This window comes from Apis laboriosa, unplaced genomic scaffold (assembly GCF_014066325.1).
Source record: "Apis laboriosa isolate Shangri-la unplaced genomic scaffold, ASM1406632v1 scaffold112_cov148, whole genome shotgun sequence".
Lineage (NCBI taxonomy): Eukaryota > Metazoa > Arthropoda > Insecta > Hymenoptera > Apidae > Apis > Apis laboriosa.
The window spans coordinates 1,943,172-1,966,156 of NW_025220865.1; the positions used below are offsets into that span (position 1 = coordinate 1,943,172).

Here is a 22,985-nt window from a genome sequence, read left to right on the forward strand (position 1 = left end):
ATATTTAGAATTTTTTTACTGATACTTCGTTGTAAATAAAATGACAGTATAAAAATTGAAAAAAAAATTTCAGCAATAGCTTAAAAATTCATAATGATTTAACAGCATAATATTTTAGCTTAAAAAAATTAATATTTATATGAGCATAAACATTGCTTGATGCATTGTATCTCATATCATTCTACTACATCCATTCTTATAAAATAATAATAAATAAATAATTTTATATTAATTTTGCACATCCCGGGATATAATCTTAGAAAACAGTGTAATATAAATACACAGTATCTAAAGGATGGCAGAAGAGAATTTTTGAATAACATCAATAATTCTCTATTGGAATGAGGCATATTTTGTATTGTTATAGGGAACATGTATATCTAGGTGCCAAAATTTTTCAAAAAGTAGTTGGACAGAGTGGTCATGTATAATATTGAATTCAAATTTAATTCAGAAGCTAGGTTAATTATCATTTTCACAAAGAGATTTTGTTTAGTCCCATTTGTATTGGTCTGTCTGTAAAGTTAAGTATTTCAAGAAGTATAAATAAATAAATTTTTCACTGAAATTTTTCAATATCTATTATCAATGTGTTGTTCCTTGGCGTTTTCTGTGCATTTTTTTTGTCAAATAATATATATATATATATATATATATATATATATTTCATATTTATATACAAATTATATTAAGAGTTAGAAAGACTAGTAGTTTTATGCTAACTTAATTGTCAATACACTTATACAACAAGTCATTTATGCAATACTTCTGCATAATTACAAATAGGAAAACTTAAGAATCATTTTCATGTTTCATGTTTAAAGATTTGAAATCTATTTAAGGCGATTTTTTGTTTCACCTTTGTTTTCTGGTCATTTTAAGTGAAATACACATAAAGCTCTGAGTTCCTGCACTGAGAAGATCTGGATTTTATCAGGGAAAATTTGCTAAGCTTTGTAATATTTTGCTTGGGATGTGACCTATTTATATTACATCAATACAGATATCAATTATTACTTTGATTAGTTATAAACTTAGATTCAGTATATATTATTATTGAACTGCAATGGCTTAATAATAATTTTTTACTTTCTGATAGTTAGAGGGACGATAGGTTATAACAGTACGTGATATAAATTATTATTTTTCTTATTCTCTAAAAAACATAATTTAAAACGCTATTTAGGATTACGTTTTATATAATAATCTTATAGTAACAGAAGTTTTATAATAAAACAAATTAACGGTTGAATCCGTTTGTGCACAGGCAGTTTAATAATTGTACTTTATAAAACTAAAACTTATTAATTAAACGCTTTTTACTGAATTAATATTCTAAGATGTAATATGAACGAATTTTGTGGCTTTTGATTTTTCTCGGTTCACGTACCGTAAACCTACTCATCATAACCATCTTTAGTTTTCATTGGTAATAAACAATCATAGTTATAATTTCACGCAATTCACTAACTAATTAACTTGAGATTAAACGCATATATTATTATTTCCTAAGTTTACAATATCTATCTATTTGAACGGTCATTAAGATTTCATTTATAACTATAACAACAACGATGATGACAATAGTGATAATTATGATTATGATAGTATAATGAATGATGATAAATAGCGATAATTACAACTTTATCATGATTAATTTTCATTCATGTTATGCACTGCACGCTATCTGTTTTAATGGAATGTCTATGTTGATTTTTGTTAGAGTTCAAAGAAAACTATATCTGATATTGAGTATATATTTATTTTTATCAATAACCATTACTTTCTCTTATTGGATTTTAACAATAAATGTCTTTATTATTATGATTTAATAATAAATTCAATTTCTTTTGTGTTTTATCATTAATTAAGAAATATCATTAACAAAAAATAAAAAATTATATTTTGAGATAGGTGCAAAAATGTATTTAATATTTAATGGGATGACATATGCTAAAAATGATTAACTAAATAAAAATAAATGTCATTTTGTTCCAATTATTTTCAAAAATGTTAATTTCCTTAACTATGAGCAAATTTCATTACATTTCAATCAATATATGTGCCACTTTTAAAGTGTCTAATTTTATAGTGGTGAGTCTACCAGTCTTTTTTCCTTCTCCGAACCTAGGCATTTTAATTATTAAAATCGTCATATTGAACCCTGTGTTTGACTGTATCTCGTTTTCAACAACATTTGTGTATGGCACAAATGGATATAGAACTCACATAACTAATATGTGTAAATACTTTGTTTTACTAATTCCACACAAACATATGACGAAGAAGAATAATTTTTTCATTCTTCTTTCGCAATTATTTAACCCTGTCGCAAAATTTTATATTACAATTCGCCAATCTTGAATTTGTATTCTTTTCATTATTCAAAGATATACATAAGTATATCCATTTGTGTTAGAATAGATTTTTTACTTTGTTTATTATAGGCGTTAATATATGTAATATTTGCGGCAATAAAATTATTACTAGCGATCATTGAATAAATCGCTGCGAACATTTTTCTTTGTTTTTTATTGCAAATATTATTATAGAAATCTCGATTAATTTTACAAAATTCACTTGCCCACAATTATAGTTGGTTAGAAGAGTTCCAGTTTTGCAATGTTCCAGTTTAAACCAGAAATGGAAGTCAATCATCGCTGTTGCTGTTAACGTTGTAAGGAAAGACTGCCAGTACGGTAGTATTCGATGATCTAATGTCAACCGCTGATAACACGGACGGTCCATTTGTTTCTACTGCATGCTAAAGTCTCCATAAGCTGGATCTTCGTATTCCTGATCCTGATCCTGTCATGCATATATATAATGATTGCATTAGATCTAATCGAACAATTTCAATTTCCTACTTCTATATAAAATAAATTTTAAACATACGGCTTCAGAAAGCTGATATTTACACCTTATGTCATCAATTGCTAGAATTTCTATTAAAATGCTGGTAACGAATTCAAATGTTTAATTTATAAAAATTCTAGAAATTTCAATTTCTCGTAAAAATATTAATGGAGAACGCAATGGTACCGGCTTGTGTTTAATGACATCCTCCTTTATCTATGATTGTACCGACCAGCATGAGAAATGGCCACCATCTCTATGGGCAGGGAACCTCTTCGCTTGACGAGTGGTTCAGGAATTGAATCCTTTTTTCCTAGTTCTTTCTTCCATTTAAGCCATGTGCCATTATCGTTTCCATCTGTGGATCCTCCAGAAAACATTTCTGGTCCTCCAGAACTCCTTCTCTTCAATATTTTTTTCCGATTACGAGGCTTACCGTTTATGCTACTCCTATTGAACATATCACGACGTAATTCAGATATATCTGCCGGCACAGAACCTCGCCGCGGCGACGGCATGCCAGGGCCAGTGCTATCAATTATTCTTGTTATTCCGTTATTGTTGCTACTTCCAGTATTGTTATTATTATTGTTATTATTTATTGGGAGATTCTCTCGTTCATCTAAAAACATGCAATTAATCGTAACAAACTTCGAGCAAAAACATGTTACTCGCCATATAAGAAATATACATACTGGTTAAAGACAAAATATTGCCAAGAAGATTTCCAAGAGCAGTTTCTTGTGGAAGACTTGCTCTTCGAGGTGCTGCAACATTACCCTCTCGAGGTCCTAATGCTAATCTATTAAAACCACCATCTGAAAATATTATTATAATATGAGTTATAGCTTCTGAAGATTTAGTACTGTTATTTATTATATTCTTTTACTTTGTTGTCTAGTAATGTCATTTGGTACGGAACCGCGTCTGGAAGTGTGATCAATTCTAGTTGTTATAGATGGTACTGTGATATCATCCAATCTAGATAAAAGACCAACTGGAGCAGATCCACGTCGTCTAGTCCATGACTAAATAATATAAAGAGTATTTTAATTATAATTGATATATGGAATAAAATAATTTAAATAAACAATATTGTCCTTAAGTTACAATTATTTTCTTATTTATATTGATAATATTGATAAGTTGATAACATTCTGTTATTATAATTAATATATATATATATATAAATATTCTATATTTGTGAAGAATATTATATTAATTAAATATATTAAGAAATTTTACCTGACTTCCCTTTCTGGATAAAGCAATTCCTTTTGTATCTTCTACTGCTCGTGGATCGACGTTCTCCTTCATTTGCATATCCAGACTTAATTTGGCTACTTTCGAACTCCTTTCTTTCGCAGGATCTGAATCTCGTTTGTTACAAGTAGAAACAATTTCGTTATTCATATCTCCTTTTCGTAAATCGTTACCACTTTCACTTGACGTAGATACGCTTTGAACAAGGGGTGGTGAGTCTGGTGGGCTACCGATGAAGAACACTTTATGCGTGCTAAGTTCGGATGACACTGGTATCGCGGTAAATCGTCTACCACCAGCATCAGTCATTATTGTCTTAGTTTCTGGCACAGGAGTTGAGTATCTTCGTAATTCGGAGTTGGTGCACTTCGATTTTGCAATAATCGCTATCGAACCACACTGTTCAGACTTATTTAATGTTACCATAGTAGTCCGTTGTTCGTTTATCGATCTTTCACTTTCCAATTTTATCTTCGAGATGGAAATATCGCTCAATTTGGATTCCTCTTCAATACCTCTCTCTTTATCGGTACGTGAATTGGTCAACGATGTGTAAAAAACTTGTGTGAAATCTGTTCCTTGAGCAGACGTCGGTCGCTTATAACGATTTTTAAAGTTGACATCTTCGATACGAATCGTTTGAACCGAGTGACGGCGTGGATATTCAACAACTGGTTCTGTTTTTTGTCTAAACGTCTCCGGAATTAAGGAGCTTCGTCTCTTATTTAAATCTATTTCTTTCGACATTATAATGTTATTAGACTCTATTTCCTTTGTAGGAGAAATATCACAATGACCATCCGAACACGATTTTTCTTTCATCGAACATGAAGAGGATGCTGATGCACTATCTGCTTCTAATAATATTTGGGAATAACATTGCGACATCTCTGCGGTCGTGGATAGATATCTTACTCTAATATACGGTTGCAATGGAGGGAAAGTCTGTTGTCTTGTTAATTGTTTTGTTTGCGTATTTGACTTTTGATCATCCGATTGCAATACCGTACTTAATCTTGACGCTTCAGTACTGTTAGTGATACTAGCTATGCTAGGTTCTGGCAAAAGACTTTCAGCACTGACCGGTCTTTCCCCTGTATTACTTCCGCTCGGAGAAAGTTCTATACTAGTTTTGGACGACAATAAAGACAATGAATTTGGATCTAAAAGATTTTGTTCGTCGAGTTTCCACACAAGATTCCTCGATTTACTTTGTTCACTCGGTAGACTTTCACGTCTCACGTTACTTCGTGGCAAAAGTGTCATAGGTTTCGTGATACTTAATGGCACGGAATGCCGTCTTCCAACGCGTTCCAGACCAATTCGCGCTGGTAAACTTTGCATTTTAGAGGAATGAACATATGCAGCTGGTATCAATAAATCAATACTTTCTGTATCCTCCTCGGCAGCTGGATCTTCTGCAGTACTGATGGCATCTTCCAATTCTGTCTCTTCCAATTCCGAGATTTCCGTTTCTATATCCTTTGCAGTTTCTTGGAGAATTAACGTTTCCCATTTCTTTTGATTGGCTCGCAGGTGTTCCATTAGTGAAACACTAAGACCATCGCCTAGGAAACGGTGCCATTCCTCGTATAAAGGCGTCACGACAAATTTAAAGAATCCAGCCTGTATCTTTGGTATGCTAGTGGTATGTCGATCACATAATGGTGTCACTGGAAGGTTCAAACGTCGTTCGTAATCGCCTTGTCGAAAGAATTCTTCACATACTTTGTGCGACCATTTCTGCGAAATGTCCCAAGGTCTGCAAGGGTTCGATATATCAGCGCATTTCAGGGCTATTTGTAGAATGAAATGCCGGTCGTCCGCACGTTTCATCTCCAACAGATTCTCATCCAAATAGTGCTGCAAAGAGAAAATGATGAAATATGAAAGAAAAAAAAGATTAATGATAACAGATTTTGATTATCTTTTAATATTATACAATTTATATTTATAAATTTATAAATATTAAGGAAAATGATTTAAGATTTGATATCTTTTTGGAAACGGAAAAGATTTTATAAATATTTTTTATTATTTTTATGCAATTTATTATTAAAATAATATTATCACCATTAATTTATTATTCTACATTCTCAAAAGCATAACATATATACATATACTTTATAAAATATATTATATCATCTATAAACTATTCAAAATAAATTATTTCATCATCATCACATCATCATTAACTCTCTTCTGAAGAATAAATGAACTTATTAACAACGAAATCCAATCTTAATAAACAAATTTATAAATTGAAATATAAATATTAATGTTATTAACAAAATTGTTTCAAAAATTACTTTGAATCGAATGAGAAATTCTTGCTGCCTAGTGATGTCTGTGGCCAAAATCAATGAACTTATATGTCGTTGAAGTTCTGGCCTCACGTGTGCCGGTAACTGATCGGAAACTCCACTCTCAAGAAGGCAACCTATCGCCGACCTCCAGTGATGATTCTCGAGTACCGATGTGTTCTGCAATCAATATATCATCAAGGATCATTTTTCGATTATCGTATTTAAACGTGTCGAAAATCTGGTCTGCTCACTTGATAGAGAGCTGCCAAGTGGTTGCTCGTGGCAACTAGAAACGGTTGATTGACGCCCGGATGATCCAGATCGTGCGTCACCGCGGCAATCAGCGAAGCCATAATCTCCAAGTTGGTTAAGTGCGTTCTGATCTGTAAATTTACAACATTATACACTTCATTGCGCTTCATTCTCTATACGCAATTATAAAATCATATATACTCACTTTTTCTTCTTGGAGGAAGCAATGCATCGCTTGAGTCACGTCGGTCGCGTGTATACTGTTGTGGTAAGGATTTGTACTGTGATAACCCTCCTCGATAAAGGCTGCAATTAGAAAGAAGATCGGTTATGATTAAACTATATTTGCCATATCTATAATTTCTTGTAAATCATGTGACTTATCATTATTTTATTTAAAGTTTTGATCAGTAAAGTTAATATTTAAATATTCTAAATGAAATTTTTCGAAATTAAAATACCTAAAATATTCTAAATACAAAATATTCTCTATATTTTACTATTTTAGTATTTTAATATTCCAAATATTTTAATACTTAGTGATATAGTTCATATAGTTCATAATATTTCAATATTATATATGGTTTTATATATAGATATTTTATATTGTATATTTTATATACATTAATATTTTCTTAATAAAAAATCTATTATTATTTATTATGTATTAATCTATCTAATTATCTATTACTATTGTTAATTAAGTTACAATATATTAATAGAGGAAAATTAATTTTAAAAAAATTTTGAAAGCTTTAAAAATCTTAATAGAAATAATTGCGGTGAAAGATTTTCGATGTATTACATTGTGTTTCAATTGTAATTAAGATTGTAAAAGCTTTTAACCAACTAAGTATGTTTTTGAAAGTTGTTGAAACTATTTTTTGTAAAATCAATAGATGATTTAAGAATCTTCGAAATATCATCGTAAGTGATTATCTTTTTAGTAATTTTTCTTTGAGAGATTTCAATATATTTAACAATAGAATCCTTGACTTTATTCTTGATTTTAATTATAATATATATATAAGATGAAAAAAAAAATATAATCTTTAATAAAATCCTAACTAACTTAAAAAAGATGCTAATCGGTAATTCGTATTATAACCTATACATGTTTTGATGAAAGTATTTGCTAGTATACAGAATCAAAAATTTTTCCATTATAGTTTCTAAATTTTCACTTTTAGCAAACACAAAATTAAAATAAGCTTTGATGCCAAACAAATAATATAATCGATCACTATTCATATTTCTTTCAAACTTTCAACGTACGCGCCACAAGAAATCATAATAATTATTAACATGTAGCCAAGTTTATTTTATTCAATTATGCGCATGCGCGATCAAACTCGGTTTAAAATATTCACATAACCTCCCTCCAACATCTTTGGGCGTACATGCCTGTATATAAATCTTCCTTGTATGGAAATCTTATATAGAATAAATAAATAATAAGTGCGAGTCTATAAATACGAATATACGCGTGAAGGGGGGTGTCGCCATTTCCCTTCACGGGACTCTCCCCTTTTGAATATTTAATGGTGACGAATAGCTTCCGACCTGTATTCCAACCTCGATGACGTAAAAATTTCGTGCAGAAAGAAAGTAATGTTCATTAATTCCGTAAGAGACAAGGATTCTTCTGCCGTTTGTGGAAACATAGTATCAAAGAAATGGATACATTAGCAAATCACAAAAAGAGAAAAAAGATTGTGAAATGATTGTTCGATTCTACAAGTGAGCTGAGTAAAGTATATATGTAATCCCTATGTAATATGCTACAATATTTTGTGGCGGTGTCAAACAAAAGAAAAAATACGTAAAATATGAAATGTAAAAATACATAGATACATATATATGATCATAAGTATGTTTTTATATGTATATATTATTTTTCTATTTTTCTATTTCTAATTCTAATTTTACTTTTAATTTTTCTATTATTTATATATTATTTATATATTAGAGGCTATGGTATATTTCTTTAGGAAGGAAAGGAGGAAAGTTTATTGTTAGAGTCTAAAGCATTATTTTTCCAGTTTTTGAGAAGAATAATTTTATTAAAATTTCAATGATTGATCTATTATCTACGATGATCTGATTATCTACGATTTGATTATTGATAAGAAAATATCATTAGAATATGAAGTAAATTAATTTGTGCACAGAGAATTTTGTCAAACTCACTGATTTTAAAATTATATCAATATTTGTGATTCTTACCGAATAATTTCCATACAGTAACCACATCCAGATTGAAGTATTGTAGAAGACCGTACCAATGAAAAAGATGGACGCACAATACTGGCAGCGAACGTCCTGGAAATTAAATGTAACATGATATTCGACGAGAATGGAATCCAAAGTTGTAAGTCAAGATATCATCAAATTAAAATCTCGCTATTCAAATAATAATAATTCGAAATTGCTTTTATAGATAATAAAAATCCTAACTGATAGGAAAAAAATATAAAATTGGAAAAAAACAAAAAAAAAAAAAGGAAAAATAGAAGACAAGAAACAAAAGAAGAAAAATAAGATTATAATTGGCAAAATATTATGACTCGCATTCAAAATGATTTCCATCTTCTTAACTTTTATTTTTATCCAATTTCTCTGTTAACTCGAGTGACGTTTTCTAAAATTCAAATCGGGTATCCACAGATATTCCGTATTATCTGCATGAATTTTTCGAAGCAGTGTATCGATGTATTAATGATGATGTATCAAAGTCAACAGAGCCAATCGAAGATGTTCAATCGTTCTCTCATAAATATTACTATCTCTTATAAATATGATTCCTCTCAGTTGGCCTCGATACGCGGAAAATAAATCAATCCGCGCGTGAATATTGGATCTCGATGGATTGCATGGATTCCCACGGATTTCGAGGTTTGAAAAGTGAAATACTCTTATTCACAGTGCGAATCTCGCTTTTTCCCCAATACTATGTTTCGTCACTCTTTGCACACGTTTCTTATATTGACAAATCGGTTGGATGTCACGTTAAAAAAGTAATATTTCTTTATAAAACGGAAAAGGAAAAGAAATGAAAAAGAAGAAAAGAAAAAAAGAAAAACAAAGAAGAAGAAAGAAAAAGAGAAATTGATTTCCTTTTCTTTTTTTCAGTCAAAGATTTATTTTGAGATGCTAATAACGAATATTGAGATGCTATAGAATTAATTTATTTTATTATCCTTCTTTCTTTCTATCGGGAAAATCGAATTTTAAATCTTCATTAGCCGAAACTGATTTACATCGCGCGTTTTACTCGCAGAAGTTTCTTAAATAGTTTGCATTTCTCGAACGAGAATCACTCCGTTTGAATTTTGTAATTGTAAATTCCATTACAAACGCGAAATCCATTAGTCAACATGGTCTTTGCAATTTTTATTAACAGGATAAAATATGCTTTTCAATCCATTTTTCATTCAAAATATCGAGAAAGGATTTAAATATCAAGAATTCATCAGAATCTCTATTGATTTATAATTAAATATTTTGAGATAACATATTAATCCTTTTTGTTTCAAAATTCAATTAAAATATATAATTTTCATCAAGCAAGAAGTTTAATAAACTGAACGAATCTAATAAAATTTTTGTTCCACTAAAATTGAAAAGCTTTCTGGGAAAAGAATTTATGTGACTATTTTTGATATATCATTTTTAATTAACTATCTTATTTCTTTTATCGTTTATTACATTTAGAATATATATTTAATTCGTTACAATCATCCAATAAAAATTTGTTTAATTTATCATTTTATTTCATAACTCCTTTTCCTAGAAAATCTTCCAATCAAATTATAATTTACATTTATTTCATTTTTTTTTTTTTTACCACCTGATTCAATTTTTAATCGAACTTTATTTAAAAAAATATCTCAAACTTTTTCACCTATTCGCCTCGCAACTTTTCCTTTTTCATTATTTCATATTTTAATTGCTTACCTCCTGTTACCGTTTCCAGTGTAAATGCATTAAACCGCCAGTTTCCGGCCTTTTGTAATACACACTGCAACAAATCACCAATACCACAATAGCTATTGAAATGAATATAGATTTGGCTAGAAAGGGGTCGAAATTTATTCCTTCTCACCCTTATGGAACAATCACAATGATGTTTAATATCACAAAAAATATAGACTAGGGATATTTTTATTTTATTTTATTTAAATTTATTTATTTATTAGATTATACAGATATGTATAATGTAATCTAATAAATATACGAAATTTGATAATAAAATTCGTGAACTCGTAGTAAAATTTCATTTGATAAATGTAGTTATCTTCGAATTGAAAATCGCTATCTTTTCAATAATTTTGAAAATAATTTTCTACAATGAAGAAAATTATGTCATTGTATTAATCTTGTTATCAAAAGCTTTCCTTTTTCTGTCAAAAAGAGATTTTTTTTTTTTGACTAAATAAAAGAATTGATGATATTGAAAAAAAGATTAATCATTTATTACTATAATTATGCACTCAACAAATAAAATTCGTTATCTCCGCGTGAAAAATTACTTTTTTCCTCCAGTTTTTATACCTTTTTATGGCATTGTTCTTTCGAACGATACTTCCATTTTCTCTATTTAACACGCGACAACCAATGAACGCGTGAATTTACTTCTAAATCGAATTAACGACTTTCATCTATCGTCACGATCATTCCTGACCAATAATGTCGTATTAGCATTTAACCGGTTAAATTGCACAAAGGTTCTGACCATTCGACCGCTATCATCGGTTTTCCGCTTCAATTACCTAACAGTTTAAGTCCCTTAACTACTTCGGATTTCATCGATCCGATCAATTAGTGCCGATTTTAATTAACCGATTTTTTATTTCGATTTATAATAAGTTACGTAAAATAATACGAAAAATCTATTAACTTCTTATTATAGATTGGTAAATTTGGTAGTTAAGTTTTTAGAAAAATAAAAAAAATTTTTTTTTTCAATTTTTGATTGGTTTTTATACAGGATGTTCAATTAAAATGTATGGAAAAAGTAATAGTTGATAAACAGATAATTGAATTAGAAAAAAAAATTTTAATTTAGGAAAATAATTATTTGGAACGCATATGTAGACTTTTTTTTTAAATATACCATATTTGGAACACAATATATTTGTTTAGTAAATAGAATAACGAGAAAACGAAAAAAATAATATTGTTAAATTGTTTTTATTATATTAACATTGGAGAGATTATTTCTAGAAAATTGTGTTGTGTGAAAATTTGAAATTTTTAATTTTATCATTTTTTTCTTTCTTTTTTTTTTTTTTTTTTTTTTTGTTAAAACTATTATTTATATAGTTCTGCGAAGTTTCTCCGTTACGTTACTTGTATCGGTAGAAAATTTCGAGAACTTGAAGTTTGTAAACTTTGAAAGTAGGACATTCGATGACTCGAAGATTAGAAAATTTAAAAAGAGAAGCTCGAAGATTTAAAAACTTTTAATTCTGAAAATTTAAGAATATTGGAAAATTGCAATTACAAATTAAATGGAAATTATAATTATATAAAGTAAATGAAAAAAAATTCGATTTATCTTTTTATTACTATTAATTTGAGAAAAAAATTAAGCGTAATAATCTCTTTTTCTTAATTAAAGATGCTTTACTATATTATCAATAATACCAATATACAATAAATTCAACTTTGATATTAATATACATCGATTATTTGAGATTAACGATAATTTATGGATCAACTTTAAAATTTGATCAAAGCTAGTAATATAGATAAGTATACTAAATTTCAGATATTAACCAATAAATCTAGAATCGTTAATAATAACACAATAATCCAAACAACTTTCTTATAATTTAATATACAATCTGAATATTCAGAATATTTCGAAGAACAATTCACAGAACGGACTTCTAATTAATCAGATTTTATTTATAACATTTTCAAACTTTCGATAATTAATTAATGGAATTAACATTATTTTATATTCTATTATTAATAATTCATAATTCATAACAGCGGATCAACAATTAATAAATTATATATATATTTATTTATCATTCTCGATTTCCATTTATTAATAACGGAATAAAACAGTTTAAATAAATAATCCACTAAAAATTATCAAATTTGCTCGCCACGTTTTAAATAATGTACAATATGTTATTAAAATTAATATTATAATAAATCTTCCAGATCAAATAATAACCGTATAATATTTCTCTCTCTCTCTCTCTCTCTCCTTGAAACTTTTCTCCCTCCTATAATATCCACCCATAAAATTTATATATCCTATATTTTCTTAATAACACGATAACAATATCGAAACAATATTATAAAGTATATCAGCCATATACATTACAATCTAGATACGATTTCTGAGGTTCCTTTTTACACGTAAGCTTTATATCCTATACGATCAATAGCTTACCTGGACCAGACCATGGAAAATATCGTCCAGGATGCCAGGCTCCTCGGTTAAGGATCTCGTGGTAAGCCTCTTACGCCTTCTCTTGTGCATTGTCAGGAATCGACCGGTCGGCCTCGGTCTCGAGCGGCCGATATCCAAACTCTCGAGAAGGATACGGTCGACCTCTGACAAACGTCTGAACGCGGGTTCCGTCCTTGGTTCATCGCGGACTTCCGCCAACGTGGCCGACACGCCGGATGTTGGCAGCGCGGCGCTCTCTGCGAAGAGGAATGGAAAAGAAATTTTTAAGAAACGGTCGAGGAAGAGGATTTTCGAGAGATGTTTCGTTAAATTTTTCTCTCGTAAAAGAAGATTGGGTTATTGAAAATAACTTGGAATATTGGATCAATCGTGTCGGCATAAGAATTTTTGAGAATGTTTTTTGATAGAGTATGTAACGTTTTTTTTTTTATCGAAGGAATTCAACAAGATTTTGGAAGAGTTCTCTGTAAATTTTTGTGTGAAACAGTGAAATTAGAAATTTTGAAAAGCGAATTATTAATCGTGTCACGTGTATAATGTAATTTTCCATTTTTTGAGAAAGTTTTGGAAGTGTTGACGTTTTCTACGAAACGATTGGAGAAAAGATGATTTTTAGAATTTTCCTCTTGGGAGGAAAGGTGAAAATTAAATTTTGAAAATTGAATATCAATCATGTCAATCATATAATATAATAAATATAATTTTTGAAAATATTTTGAAAGTATTAGAATGTAACGTTGTAAGTAATTGAAAATTATTTTAGAAGGAAAAGTCTGTAAATTTTTCTCTTGTGAAATCTAAAATTAGATTTTAAAAATATTATAACCACCGCAATTTTTCATTTTTAAATAAATTTTATAAAAATATTGGCAATTTTTGTGTTGATTTCTACGAAAGCAATTGGAAAAGACGATTGAAATTGGTTTTATTACGTGATTATATACATTTTTCTTTTCTTTTACAATAGAAGTAAAATATTAATAAAATTTCTCAATTCATTTTCAATTTTAAAGAAACATTTAAAATATATTGATAAAATAAAATCATCATCTTTTAGAAAATGAAAAACAATGTTTACTTATTTACTTTTCAAAATAAGATATTTATTATTAAAATCATTCAAATGAAAATACCAAATGAAATGGCAAATATTAAAAATTAATTATTTAAGATAAAATTACAGAATAAATAAATATTTTACTTTAATAAAAACTTCAGATATATATAAATAGGATAAAATAATATAAAAAATTAAAAATGGTAATATAAAAAAGCTCGAAAAGCGTGACCGTACAATGAATCTTCGATAAATTATAAATACCGAAAACTGCATCGGTAGAAATAGCAAAGATTAATGGCTCGTTTATCGTGATTGAATGCAAACAAAAATATTCAACGTTCGATGAATATTCATGAATATAATAATTTATATCGCGTACACGGAAATTATTAGAATACCGTAGCGATGTTCGTTGTTCGTGTAAATATTCTTTTGGAAATAATAATCGAACGGTTATCTCTCTGAATTGTTCGATTACATAAATATAATTAATGTATAATTACTATAATTTTAACAAACTAATGCTTAATTAAAAAATATAACTAAAATTTGTTGATATTTTATTTAATTCGTTAATTAAAATTATATTTGCATTAATATTGGATCGATTGTAAACTACAACAACTGTGTCATGTATATTCTATGGTTTTGAACAAACTAGCGATCTGATAGGTTAGTTTTCTGTAACTATACTACTGTAAATGTAAATACATACGAAACGTGTATGGTATTATTAAATAAAAGTTTCTAGATAATTACTAAAATTAGTTTTGATAAATATGAAATTATTACGTATTAAAAATAATAATATATAATTATTCTTGAAATACGCTTTATTACAATTAAATTTAATTAAAAAAGATTAAGAGATTTTTTTGCTACTCGTTCCACTTTTTTTTTTAGGATTTATAATAGAAAGATGGGATGGGATAGGACCTAATGCGAATTTTTACTTGCTCGCGCAGAATACGATACTTAACCTTAATTAACAAATTTCCAATTTTCCGCCCTCCTAAATAATTACAATTTCCAAAGTCAATTCATCCATTTTTCACTTCTGGCTAATCTTTCTCACGGTCACGTTAATTTAACTCTTTATGCTAGAAGGTTGGTTAAAGATACGTTTCTAGATAATTATATAAATTTCTAGTAACATTTTATTAAGAGAAATTTATATGGAAATAAAAATAAATAATTCCAAACTTTTATCATTTTTCTAGTTGATTATATTGTTTCTAAAGAAAAATTACTTCCTTATAAAGTTAAGTAATGCTCGAAAACCATATTTCTCAATTTTAAATTCGAAATGGTTGTCAAGGGACATGCTTGAGAAATTTAAAAGTATTGGAAAAGTAAGTGTTACACTTTTCTTCCTACTAAATTTTCATAATTTTTATAACCAAATACATGATTTTAATTTTCAAAAATCAATCACATAATCACTTTATATTTCGTGCAAATTTTGCTTATTCTTTTTCAAAAACGACGAAATAATTAAATTTACCTCTACCTAACCTCTACATTCTCTAGGTAAGCATCGATGTAAAATGAATATAAATTCAGAATTGTAACAATCTTTCAGAATTCAGAATTTTAACAATATTAATAAAGCAAAATATAAAAATCAAGGTAATATTGTTTATACGTCTAATTTTCGAGAAATTAGAACCAATCTCTTAGGATCACCGAAGAGGTTAAACATATTTATCTCGCGATAAAAAAGAAAGAAAAAAGAGTTTTCCCTAGTAATTATACGTTTGCGAAACAATAGCTCGTCTAGAAAGCATTGTCAACTGACATGGTTGCAAAACACAAGTTTGAAACGCGTACATCTTGCTAATAATTTCAGTTACACAATTTCTAGGGTACAATCCATTGCAACATCGTGCTATTCGGTATTATGACGCGCATATACGTGAGCAGTGCTATGCGATTGTATGATATATGGTTTTTCTTTTCATGCAAATGGACCAGCCTTCGTGTGTATGGAATGCTCGAAGCAATCTTTTGTTCTTCTTTTTCTTTTTTCTTTTTTTTTTTTATTATCAATATAAATATGCTTAGGTTAAGTTGAAGATCACGCGTATCATAATCAAATTATGAAAAAATATATGAGTGAATATATTTAAAGATTCTTGGATAAATATTTTAATCTGTGACTGATGGATTTTTCAAATTGAGATTTTTTTTTACTTAATAGATAATTATAAAAAATATTAAATTATATTTCAATTTAGAATATTATTTGTAATATTATATTATCATAATTATTTAATAAAGATAATTTTTATTAAATTAGAAAGTATTTAAAAAGATGTATATAAAAAATGGATGATGGAATTCATGGTAATCATGGAATTCAAAAAGAAGTTATCGTTATCACAAATTATTTGTGAATATCAAAAAAAGGAATCGAAAAACTCAAGGAAAATTAGAAAATAAATCTCAGAATAAATTAATCTTTGAAAATTACTCACTTCTTGAACAAATTAATTAAGATATTAAAGAAATCTTCAAATGATAATTTATTTATGACATAATGATCTACTAGAGATTTATTTTAGATTTATTTTATATCTATTTTTATATGAAAGCATATAACATGAAAAAAAAATCATTATTGGAAATTTACATTCCCAATAAAAAAAAAAAAAGTGAATTGACATAAGCTCAAAAATCAAAGTGTATTTTCTTGTAACAATAAAGCGAGTCATTTGTCCCTTTACTCTCTATAAGCAACAAAGATTATCGGAAATTTTCGAGTCGAACAAAGAAAGCAATATGATCGACAAAAAATTATTTTACAAAACGAAATTTATCTACAAGAGAAACTCGAGACTTCGTTGTTGTAAACATTATAAAAAGTAATTGAAAAATTAAAATGGATGATAAATAATTGACAGATTAAAACACAGAGGAAAATAAATCTCTAAATCTTTAAAAAAAGATTTTCAAATAAATGATTCGTGTTCGGGGATAGAAACAGAACGAGAATGTCCTATGAATGTTGGGACATTGTTCACGCACTGTCGCTATCTAATTAACCTAATTGCAGCCATACGTGTTATCAGTCAAAGAAACCGGTAGACTTTATGACGCGTAAATTCCATCGAGGTTATCGCTTCGTTTCCTTTCATGTCCCGTTTATTTTCTACCATCATACCAATTGACTTACGTATTCTTCTCATTTTCCTCTTTTAAAATTCTCTTTCATTCGGATAAATTTGATCATCCATATTTCTCGAACCGTACGTTGATTAAATAAATTTTATTCGATTCGCTTTAAATTATCAATATTTGATCATTTAAAAAAATAGTTTAGTTAAAATTAAGAACGATTATAAGATAATGATATTTTAATTTAATCAATTTGTTCAATAATAATAGTAAAAAGATTTTATTTATTATCACGTAATATTTAGATATTGATTTATATATCTGTTTAATCATTAATTTATTATATTGATTGACATTCGATTTTCTTGTCTAAAGAGATAAACTGTATGCCTCTGTCAATCTGAAATGTAAAGGGTTGAAATGTTGGGCAGCAATCCAACGAATATGAATCGGTGTGTAATATGATTGGAGAATGATTGATAAGCGTATAAAAAATTATATTATTATATATTGCAAGATAGAAATAAATTGTGTAATAATAAATTTAACAAGTTTAAAAGTTTAAAAAATTACTACAAATTATAAAATACAATTATAAACTTTTTGTAATTTTTCTCTTTGAACAATGAAACAAGAAATATATGAAAGTTTTTTGTTTTTATAAAATCAAAATAGATAATTAAGAATGAAAAATAACAGATAACAGATTAATTAAAGAAATTTATCTTGTAATAAATTACCATTGTGATGATGAAAAAATATATTTTTTTATTTTAACTTTATAATAATTATATAATTCTGAGAGAAATTCTTTAGTTAATGGAAAAAAAATATCTTCAAAATGGATCGAAATACAATTTAATTTATTATCCAATAGGATAAGTATCTGAAGTACTGTAAGTCTTTTGTATCGTATCCGATCAGTGAAAAGCCTATCCAAATCCTTTGATATAAATGTTACAGAGCATCTGGGTTAACTGGAAGAAATCTCTATCTTTGGGAAAAAATATTTTTATTAAGAAGATCAAATAAATTTCCTTTAACCTATACATATAATTACAATATCATGAAATATATTTTTAAAAAATTTTCTTCTAATTATTTAACTTTATTATTATACAATTTTATTTAAATTCTATATGTTCACACATAGGCATTAAAAAAATATTTTTTTTAACGAACATACAAAATATATTCAATAATTAAGCGAAACATCTTCAGTAATGATTAGATCAGGAAAAATTCTTCACCAACATTCTCCATAAGGAAATGTAAGAAATGCATTTTCTTTTGCAACTCAATAACTTCCTGTAATATTAGCGCGCTGAGGCGGAAGTTTCTCAGCTCGAGCATTAAAATGTTCGTATAGAGGAATTAATATTATTAATCATAAATGTAAAGTTTTCCCCTTTTACGCTGAATTTTCAATTATTTGTTTATTCAATTTACTAATCTCTTAATTTAATTTATATCTCTTTCTATAAGATTTTTAGCATTTTATTTCATGATATTATTCAATTTATTTTATATCTTTAATTCAATATCTAATTTAAGAAAAATTTTATTTTATTTTATTTTTTTTTATTTTTTTTCTTATAATTAAACTTATTTATTTTTATTATATAATTAAAATTAATTATATAATAAATAATGTTGACAAAGTCTTTAACAAAATATCTCAAAGAAATACATAGATATAAATCTAAGAGGCGAGATGACTATCGATTATCGATATATTATTGATATCTTATTAATTTAATTATTATCTTATTATTAATTTTTAATGCATCGATCATTAAAATATTGTTAACAAAGAGAAGTGATAGAATTTCTATTTTTCCTTACTTATATTAATATCTTTATCAATTATTATTATCTTAATCAATTATAAATCGATTATTTTGAATATATTTTGAAAATCGTCAACAACTTTTTAATAATAAGAAAATATAGAAATTCATTATTTTCATCCATTATTGATCTTAGCAATAATATCGATATATCGAATAACATGCATATATTATCGAAATCTATCGATAGTTACTTCTTCAGCGCCCTCTTGTAATCAGTACAACAGTTTCTTCGTAAAATCGTAGGTTAACAATCTATCTAAACACTTATCGAAGAAATATCTATTACATTCACGTTCGGCAAACAATAAATCGCACAGAAAACGTTTAGTTAGACGAGATAAATATGGCAAACACGATGGCCATTACCGTTTATCGTCGTGGAAAACACGTTGTTTCTTCTTCAATCGTCATTTCGTTTTTTACGTTCGTAAACTTTTTCTAATCGAATTCTACTTTGAGGAAACAAACGTATATATATTCGATCTCACATTGCTATTCTATGTTCGATTCTTTCAACTATTTCGTTCGATTCAGCCAATTAAATTATCGTATTGTGAAGTGATTTGTTGTATTATTCATTAACCTAACCTAAAATTTTTTGCACGTCTATATATGTTCAATTTAATAAAATTAATGATTTACGTTTTTATGTTTTATAAAATAAAAATAATACACATGAATACACGTTAAGTTTAATAGTAATTAGAGTAATATTTATGCAAATTTTTGAAGTATATTAGCATATTAAAGCATATTATTATGTGTTAAGTATTTTATCTCTCGTCTTTTTCTCGTTTTTCTTTGAGAGAAATTTTTATGCTTAAAAAAAAAATTATTGTGTACGTATATGCATCTTGCAAAAATATATTTATTGTGATTATATTACATATATTATATTATATACATATATATAATGTACGCGTATATACATGTATATTACGTAAAAATGAATTAACAAAATATTCTTGTTAATTTATTTTTATTTTATAATAATTATTATTATCGCATATTATTCTAGTTAATAATTAAAAAGATTTTCGAAAATTCTATTATAACGATAATGTCTGTTGTGAAATTATTCATAAAGAGGAAAATTGAATTTTCGACGAAAAACCAAAAAAGAATTTATCTATCTAGATTTTTTGAACAATGGAATGATTTTTCATTTATATTCAAATCACATTGTTATATTTTAATCACCTCGAAAATTTGTTACAAGAATCGCTATTTCCTCGACTAAAATATCTAACGAAAAAAACGTGCAATATTCGGATCCATATTATGCAATTACTGATACAAATTTTTTATTTTTTTCGAATAAATTTTTTTAATAACTTATTAGATTATATGTAAAATGCATAAACGAATAACTGATCTACTTTTATGTAATATGATAGCAAATTGATATTCGATTCTTCTCATGAAAATGTAAGAATAAAAAAAAAAGTTGATAAAGTGATAAACATTTAAATCACGCGAAATAAATATACAATACATTTATAGATTAAAAAATTTTTTAATTTTTTTATATTTGCAATTCTAAAAAAAAAGGAAAAAGTAGAAACAAGATTTATATAATAATTTTACATTAATATTTATAATATTTATAGTATTTATAATATTACCATATATTATCCGATATATTAATATATTTAAAAATATCATAGATATATAAATTTACATATAAGAGAAAAACGGTATTTAATAAATTAACTACAATCTGAACGAATTTTTTACAATTTAATTCCTGAATTTATTAAATGAAGTATTAATTAATAAAAGGAAATAAATCATCAGTTCGTTTAAATTTTTAATACAGAAAGAGTTTCACTCACCGGAAATGCGGACGAACACATTCTCCTCTCCACTGTCCACCGTTATCTCCGCACTTCTTCTCTGTAAAATGATAAGAAAATATCGTCGATTAAATTTCATTTATTCCGTTCAATTCAATTTTTCTAATTAAAATGAATAATAAATATATATATATATAAGTTAAAATTAAGTCGAGTGGTTATATTTTATCCAATGAAAGAATAAATTCAATTTATCTCTTCGAAACGATAATATATCAATATTTGATGAAGAGATTATTTAAATAAATTTTAAAATCATTTCTCTTCCATAGAATTTTACATTTCTGCAAAATTTTCGGAAAAGATTCATCTTTTTCTTTTTACTGCAAGACAATAAATCCTCGTTTTTATGACATAATTTTACGAAATCAATTGAAACTCAAGTTTACATCGCGATAGTCTACAAAGGACAAAAAGAATGTCACTTCCGCGTGAACACTTTCGAACAGATTTCGAACGACATCGACTTCCGGAATTTGGACAACTTCTCTATTCATCCTCAAAACGAAACTCTCTCTCCAACTTCACTCTTGTAACGTGAATCAATTCTTTTTCTCGTCTCATCCAACTTTTTTTTAGATTCTGATAAATTTCGTTCGTAAGGATAATTAACCTTACATTCGAAAAATACGAAAAATACGAGTGAGAACGAAAATTCGAAGAGAAAAATAAAGAAAGAAAAAAAAAAAAGGAATTGAACAAAAACAAAAAAATTTTATGAATAGAATGAATGGAGAAAATGTTAATTTCTATGGAGGATTATGATTATTAAATTTTAAAGGAAAAAGTAAAATTTAAATTGTTTTGGAATAATTTTTCTTTGGTTTCTGATAACATTAAAAATAATAAAATATTTTTTAACAATAGGTAACCATTATTGTAATATAAATTCATTTTTTTCAAATCTCGTCAATTTTTATTACTGTCACTGATAATTAATATCTATAAATGACGTAAAACATGATATATAAATACCTTAATAAATAAAAAATATTAGATTATGTTACAAAAATATAAAAATGAGAAACAAAAAAAATGATATTATATATTCGTTACGTAAAACTTTATCAATAATAAAAAAAAATTGTTTATCATCGATAAAATTGATCAGTAAACCAAAAAATAAATAATCAAAAATAAATTTCATTTTTAACAAATTACCAAAAAATTAATCAAAAAATATTTTCCATATATTGATCGATAATAATGATTAACGATCAATAAATTTTTCTGTTATAACATAGAATTTTTTTGCGATTAAAATTACGATATATATATAGCGCGATCCGAGAACCGATAGACACAGCACGACCTGGCAGCGTTCGACAACTGGAACTATCTGGCAGACTCCACGTTAGCGGATCAGGCCGATTGCCAATTGCAAAATAGGGCGACCTGGATTTCGTATCTCGAGACATCCAGGTACCGCTGCAGGGACGATTACCAAACTCCGTGATAGGCCTTCGAAACAGAAGAAGAATCCTCGAAGCAATAAAAAGTGTACTCATTACGCCGTCCACGTAGCAGAACTTGGCAGAATTCGTAAATTCATGGACCGTTTCGACTAGACAGATCTCGAAATCTTTCGAGGATGCTCTTAATGGAACTTGTTACGTAGTCACGACACGTTGAGTACATCTATAGGAAGGGAGCATGGAAAAAAAGTGTAAACGTGGTTAAACATTTGCTTGCCAGTTTAAAAAATTTAGAATGAAAATTTATTTGTATTAACTGAGAATTACTAACAATGAAAGTGGATAGATTTATGCAAAAGATTAAAATGAATAATTTTTTTAATTTTATGTTCACAATAAAATACAATGCAGATAATATTTCAACGAATTTTGCATCTATGTTGGTTAAAACTGTTCGTAAATGAAACAGAAGTAATATATGAGAGATCGCGAACAGCCTTAGTGTTCCAGTGTAGATACAGCATAAACAGTATACGTTAACAAACCCACAACATAACCTTTATAAATGCTAGAA

At 27.4% G+C, this 22,985-nt stretch overlaps 1 protein-coding gene and 1 long non-coding RNA gene across 17 annotated transcripts in view; one reads left to right on the forward strand and one right to left on the reverse strand.

Annotated features, from left to right (window-relative positions):
- Positions 1 to 421: 421 nt before the first annotated feature.
- LOC122714140 overlaps positions 422 to 22,985 on the reverse strand; it is an 86,119-nt gene continuing 63,555 nt past the window's right edge. For 8 of the 16 annotated variants that reach the window (XM_043935287.1, XM_043935246.1, XM_043935313.1 and 5 more), the window contains 12 exons: positions 20,976 to 21,036; positions 13,090 to 13,346; positions 10,635 to 10,698; positions 8,904 to 8,999; positions 6,883 to 6,983; positions 6,677 to 6,808; positions 6,429 to 6,602; positions 4,102 to 5,982; positions 3,746 to 3,884; positions 3,552 to 3,674; positions 3,089 to 3,478; positions 422 to 2,808 (listed from right to left, as the gene is read on the reverse strand). In XM_043935287.1, coding sequence (XP_043791222.1) covers positions 2,765 to 2,808; positions 3,089 to 3,478; positions 3,552 to 3,674; positions 3,746 to 3,884; positions 4,102 to 5,982; positions 6,429 to 6,602; positions 6,677 to 6,808; positions 6,883 to 6,983; positions 8,904 to 8,999; positions 10,635 to 10,698; positions 13,090 to 13,346; positions 20,976 to 21,036 — 3,462 coding nt within the window. In that variant the 3' untranslated portion in view covers positions 422 to 2,764. Of the gene's footprint in view, positions 2,809 to 2,895; positions 3,479 to 3,551; positions 3,675 to 3,745; positions 3,885 to 4,101; positions 5,983 to 6,428; positions 6,603 to 6,676; positions 6,809 to 6,882; positions 6,984 to 8,903; positions 9,000 to 10,634; positions 10,699 to 13,089; positions 13,347 to 20,975; positions 21,037 to 22,985 lie in introns of all 16 variants that reach the window. The other 8 variants (XM_043935332.1, XM_043935322.1, XR_006346591.1 and 5 more) reach the window with 7 other exon arrangements.
- Positions 8,033 to 10,276, forward strand: LOC122714210. Its single transcript, XR_006346599.1, has 3 exons — positions 8,033 to 8,417; positions 8,922 to 9,048; positions 9,118 to 10,276. It is a non-coding gene; the product is annotated as an uncharacterized LOC122714210 (long non-coding RNA).